At 49.2% G+C, this 5,000-nt stretch overlaps 1 protein-coding gene across 1 annotated transcript in view; it reads right to left on the bottom strand.

The window, feature by feature from the left end:
- Window positions 1-5,000, bottom strand: part of LOC135096640 (syntaxin-binding protein 5-like) — a 41,170-nt gene that overhangs the window by 23,034 nt on the left and 13,136 nt on the right. The window contains 6 exon segments of the mRNA XM_063998320.1: window positions 2,353-2,431; window positions 2,690-2,790; window positions 2,793-2,986; window positions 3,390-3,544; window positions 4,172-4,247; window positions 4,590-4,708. Of these exon segments, the coding sequence (XP_063854390.1) occupies window positions 2,353-2,431; window positions 2,690-2,790; window positions 2,793-2,986; window positions 3,390-3,544; window positions 4,172-4,247; window positions 4,590-4,708 (724 nt within the window).

The following is a 5,000-nucleotide window of genomic DNA, read 5'->3' as shown; positions in this document are numbered from 1 at the left end:
GTGGTTCTGGGGAATACTTTTTTGTGTGCGTTTAGAAGGGAGTTAATGTGGTTCTGGGGAATACTCTTTCTTTTAAGTGTTTTTGTGGGAGTAATGTTTTTTTTAAGCGTTTTTTTTGTGGGAGTAGTGTTTTTTTTAATGTTTTTTTTGCGTGAATAGTCTTTTTTTAGTGTTTTTCTAGGAATAATGAGTTTTTACGTGTTTTTGTGGGAGTAATCTTTTTTTTAGTGATTTCCGGGAATATTTTTGGTTCTGGGGTATTTTGAGGGAATATTTGCAGTTCTACGGTGTTTCGAGGATATATTTGTAGTTCTGGGGTGTTCTGGGGAAATATTTGTGGTTCTGGGGTGTTTTGAAGAAATATTTGTGGTTCTGGGGTGTTTTGGGGAAATATTTGTGGTTCTGGGATGTTTTGGGGAAACATTTATGGTTCTCAAGTGTATTGGGGAAATATTTCTGGTTCTGGGATGTTATTAAGGAAATAATTGTTTTTTTAAGCGTTTATCGTGAGAATAATTACTTCTTTCAATGATTTTAAGAAATAATTATGAATATTCTCCTGGTGTATAGGAAAAGGGGTTCTTTTTTAAATCTACACCCCATGTAGAGAGAGAGAGAGAGAGAGAGAGAGAGAGAGAGAGAGAGAGAGAGAGAGAGAGAGAGAGAGAGAGAGAGAGAGAGAGAGAGAGAGATGCACTGGGAGAGGCTGGGATGCACTGGGAGAGGCTGGGATGCACTGGGAGAGGCTGGGAGGCACTGGGAGAGGCTGGGATGCACTGGGAGAGGCTGGGATGAACTGGGAGAGGCTGGGATGCACTGGGAGAGGCTGGGAGGCACTGGGAGAGGCTGGGATAGACTGGGAGAGGCTGGGAGGCACTGGGAGAGGCTGGGATGCACTGGGAGAGGCTGGGATGAACTGGGAGAGGCTGGGATGCACTGGGAGAGGCTGGGATGCACTGGGAGAGGCTGGGATGCACTGGGAGAGGCTGGGAGGCACTGGGAGAGGCTGGGATGCACTGGGAGAGCCTGGGATGCACTGGGAGAGGCTGGGATGCACTGGGAGAGGCTGGGATGCACTGGGAGAGGCTGGGATGAGCTGGGAGAGGCTGGGAGGCACTGGGAGAGGCTGGGAGGCACTGGGAGAGGCTGGGAGGCACTGGGAGAGGCTGGGATGCACTGGGAGAGGCTGGGAGGCACTGGGAGAGGCTGGGATGCACTGGGAGAGGCTAGGAGGTACTGGGAGACGCTGGGATGCACTGGGAGAGGCTGGGAGGCACTGGGAGAGGCTGGGATGCACTGGGAGAGGCTGGGATGCACTGGGAGAGGCTGGGATAGACTGGGAGAGGCTGGGAGGCACTGGGAGAGGCTGGGATGCACTGGGAGAGGCTGGGATGCACTGGGAGAGGCTGGGATGCACTGGGAGAGGCTGGGATAGACTGGGAGAGGCTGGGATGCACTGGGAGAGGCTGGGATGCACTGGGAGAGGCCGGGATGCACTGGGAGAGGCTGGGAGGCACTGGGAGAGGCTGGGAGGCACTGGGAGAGGCTGGAATGCACTGGGAGAGGCTGGGATAGACTGGGAGAGGCTGGGATGCACTGGGAGAGGCTGGGATGCACTGGGAGAGGCTGGGATGCACTGGGAGAGGCTGGGATGCACTGGGAGAGGCTGGGAGGCACTGGGAGAGGCTGGGAGGCAATGGGAGAGGCTGGGATAGACTGGGAGAGACTGGGAGAGGCTGGGAGGCACTGGGAGAGGCTGGGATGCACTGGGAGAGGCTGGGATGCACTGGGAGAGGCTGGGATGAACTGGGAGAGGCTGGGAGGCACTGGGAGAGGCTGGGAGGCACTGGGAGAGGCTGGGAGGCACTGGGAGAGGCTGGGAGGCACTGGGAGAGGCTGGGATGCACTGGGAGAGGCTGGGAGGCACTGGGAGAGGCTGGGAGGCACTGGGAGAGGCTGGGATGAACTGGGAGAGGCTGGGATGCACTGGGAGAGGCTGGGAGGCACTGGGAGAGGCTGGGATGCACTGGGAGAGGCTGGGAGGCACTGGGAGAGGCTGGGAGGCACTGGGAGAGGCTGGGATGAACTGGGAGAGGCTGGGAGGCACTGGGAGAGGCTGGGAGGCACTGGGAGAGGCTGGGATGCACTGGGAGAGGCTGGGAGGCACTGGGAGAGGCTGGGAGGCACTGGGAGAGGCTGGGAGGCACTGGGAGAGGCTGGGATGCACTGGGAGAGGCTGGGATGAACTGGGAGAGGCTGGGAGGCACTGGGAGAGGCTGGGAGGCACTGGGAGAGGCTGGGATGCACTGGGAGAGGCTGGGATTGACTTGGGTGAACTGGAATAGGCCATACCTTTGCAGTCTTCAATTTGTAAAGAATCTGGAGTCCCACAGATGAAGCATCCCAGAATTTTATTGACCCATCCGCGTGTCTGCAAAAAATAGTAGTAGTAGTAGTAGTAGTAGTAGTAGTAGTAGTAGTAGTAGTAGTAGTAGTAGTAGTAGTAGTAGTAGTAGTAGTAGTAGTAGTAGTAAGGGTTGTTGTTATTGTTGTTGTAGTAGTAGTAGTAGTAATAGAAGGAAGAAATAAAGAAAAATATCAATAATTTTATCTCTCTCTCTCTCTCTCTCTCTCTCTCTCTCAGACACTCGTACAGACACACACCCCATTCCCACGCCCCATCACTCACCCAGTTAGGATCATCTCAGGGTAGGGGCAAGAGGTGCTACCCCATTCCCCTCCAGAGATCGGCCATTCCTTCTCGGAGAACCCCTGCTTCCTATGGCCCCCCCTCTGGCCCCTGCTGAGTAGAGGGCAGGGGTGAGGTCAGCAGGGCAGTCAGCCAGGTATGTGCAGCAGGTGACTGGTGACTCGTGGATGTCCATCGAGTAAGGGTTCTCGAAGCACGGGTACCCAGGGGAGAGGAGGTCCACGACAACAAGGTCATTGTGCAGTAGAACCACTAGTGCGTAAGGGTCGCTTAGTTCTATGGAGAGAGGGAGGGGGAGGGAGAGGGAGAGAGAGGGAGAGGGAGAGGGAGAGAGAGAGAGAGAGAGAGAGAGAGAGAGAGAGAGAGAGAGAGAGAGAGAGAGAGAGAGAAAGAAAAAGACGAAAAAGACGAAAAAGAAGAAGAAGAAGGGAGAGAGAGAGAGAGAGAGAGAGAGAGAGAGAGAGAGAGAGAGAGAGAGAGAGAGAGAGAGAGAGAGAGAGAGAGAGAGAAGAAGAAGAAGAAGAAGAAGAAGAAGAAGAAGAAGAAGAAGAAGAAGAAGAAGAAGAAGAAGAAGATTATTATTATTATTATTATTATTATTATTATTATTATTATTATTATTATTATTACTTTTAAGGTTATCATCACCACCACCACCAGCACCACCACCACCACTCACCACTAGCATAGGGGTTTTCACACAGTGTGGTGAAGTCTACCACAGCATGTTCCATCTCCAGCACTGTGGTGGTCTTGCCCTGCACCACAGTGATGGAGGGAGTCCGCCCTGTCCGCTCCACTGCCAGACCTCCACTGAACACCACGAAGCTGTCCCTGGTGGAGGAAAGTGGATGAAAATGCGGTTTCAATGAGGCGGTCAGTTTAGTGAAGTCCCCCTTAAAAATTGTGGCATCAAAGAAAATGGACGCTATTTTTTTACGTTTTTTAAGGAAAGATTACTGCAAAATTATCACCAAAGGAAGAAAATGGAAGAATAATTGATGCTTACTAAGGGAAACTATTATTATTGCAAGATTAATTAATGTTTACTAAAGGAACTAACTATTATCATTGGAAGAAAACGGAATATTTATTAAGAATTACTAATTAATGTTTACTAAGGGGAACTAGTATTATTGCAAGATTAATTAATATTTACTAAAGGGAACTAACTATTATTATTGGAAGAAAACGGAATATTTATTAAGGATTACTAAAGGGAGAAGGCGAGTTTAGCTAAGTCACCCTTTAAATATTTCTGCCGCCAAAGAAAACGTACACCATTACTTCAATATTCTTATTATAATATTTACATCATTATTAAACAAGCACACAGATGAGCCAATGAGAGTCAAGAATGGAGATACCTTAGCCAATGAGGAGAGAGAAATTATTACTACTACTACTACTACTACTACTTCTACTACTACTACTACTACTACTAATAATAATAATAGTCACCCATTCTTGCAGTTCTTCCACTCGACTTTCTGAATAGGCTTGCATGGTTCTTGTTTTCCTTCCTTATTAGTCTTGGCTGTAGAGAGAGAGAGAGAGAGAGAGAGAGAGAGAGAGAGAGAGAGAGAGAGAGAGAGAGAGAGAGAGAGAGAGAGAGAGAGAGAGAGAGAGAGAGAGAGAGAGAGAGAGAGAGAGAGAGAGAGAGAGAGAGAGAGAGAGAGAGAGAGAGAGAGAGAGAGAGAGAGAGAGAGAGAGAGAGAGAGAGAGAGAGAGAGAGAATTAGTTTAGTTCATTTTCTAGTAACAAGTTTAATATATCAATTTAATTCACACACACACACACACACACAGGCATATACACCCCTCTCTCTCTCTCTCTCTCTCTCTCTCTCTCTCTCTCTCTCTCTCTCTCTCTCTCTCACCGTGAGGGAAGACAGTTGAGGTGGGTCTTGCCGATGTTTGCTTTAGAGTCCATGTTGTGAGTGACCCGTCGGTGTGACAGCAGATAAATTGCTTTCCTTCATGGTGCCACGACACCGACCTGTGAATGGGAGGTCAGGTCAGGTCATGCGGGGGTCAGGTCAGGTGATATTAGGAATTTTTTAAGGTTGTATTGGCAGATTAATAATATTTTTACAGTATTAACGGGAGGAACACTCTTTAAAAGGCTCTAGTTGAAGTGACGCAGGTTAGGTTAGGTTAGGTTAGGTTAGGTTACGTTAGGTTAGGTTAGGTTAGGTTGATAATAATGTCTCTCTCTCTCTCTCTCTCTCTCTCTCTCTCTCTCTCTCTTACCTTAGGAGTTAGGTTACGTTAGGTTACGTTAGGTTAGG

The sequence above is a fragment of the Scylla paramamosain genome, unplaced genomic scaffold (assembly GCF_035594125.1).
Source record: "Scylla paramamosain isolate STU-SP2022 unplaced genomic scaffold, ASM3559412v1 Contig5, whole genome shotgun sequence".
Lineage (NCBI taxonomy): Eukaryota > Metazoa > Arthropoda > Malacostraca > Decapoda > Portunidae > Scylla > Scylla paramamosain.
This window is presented reverse-complemented; position numbering and strand designations above follow the sequence as displayed.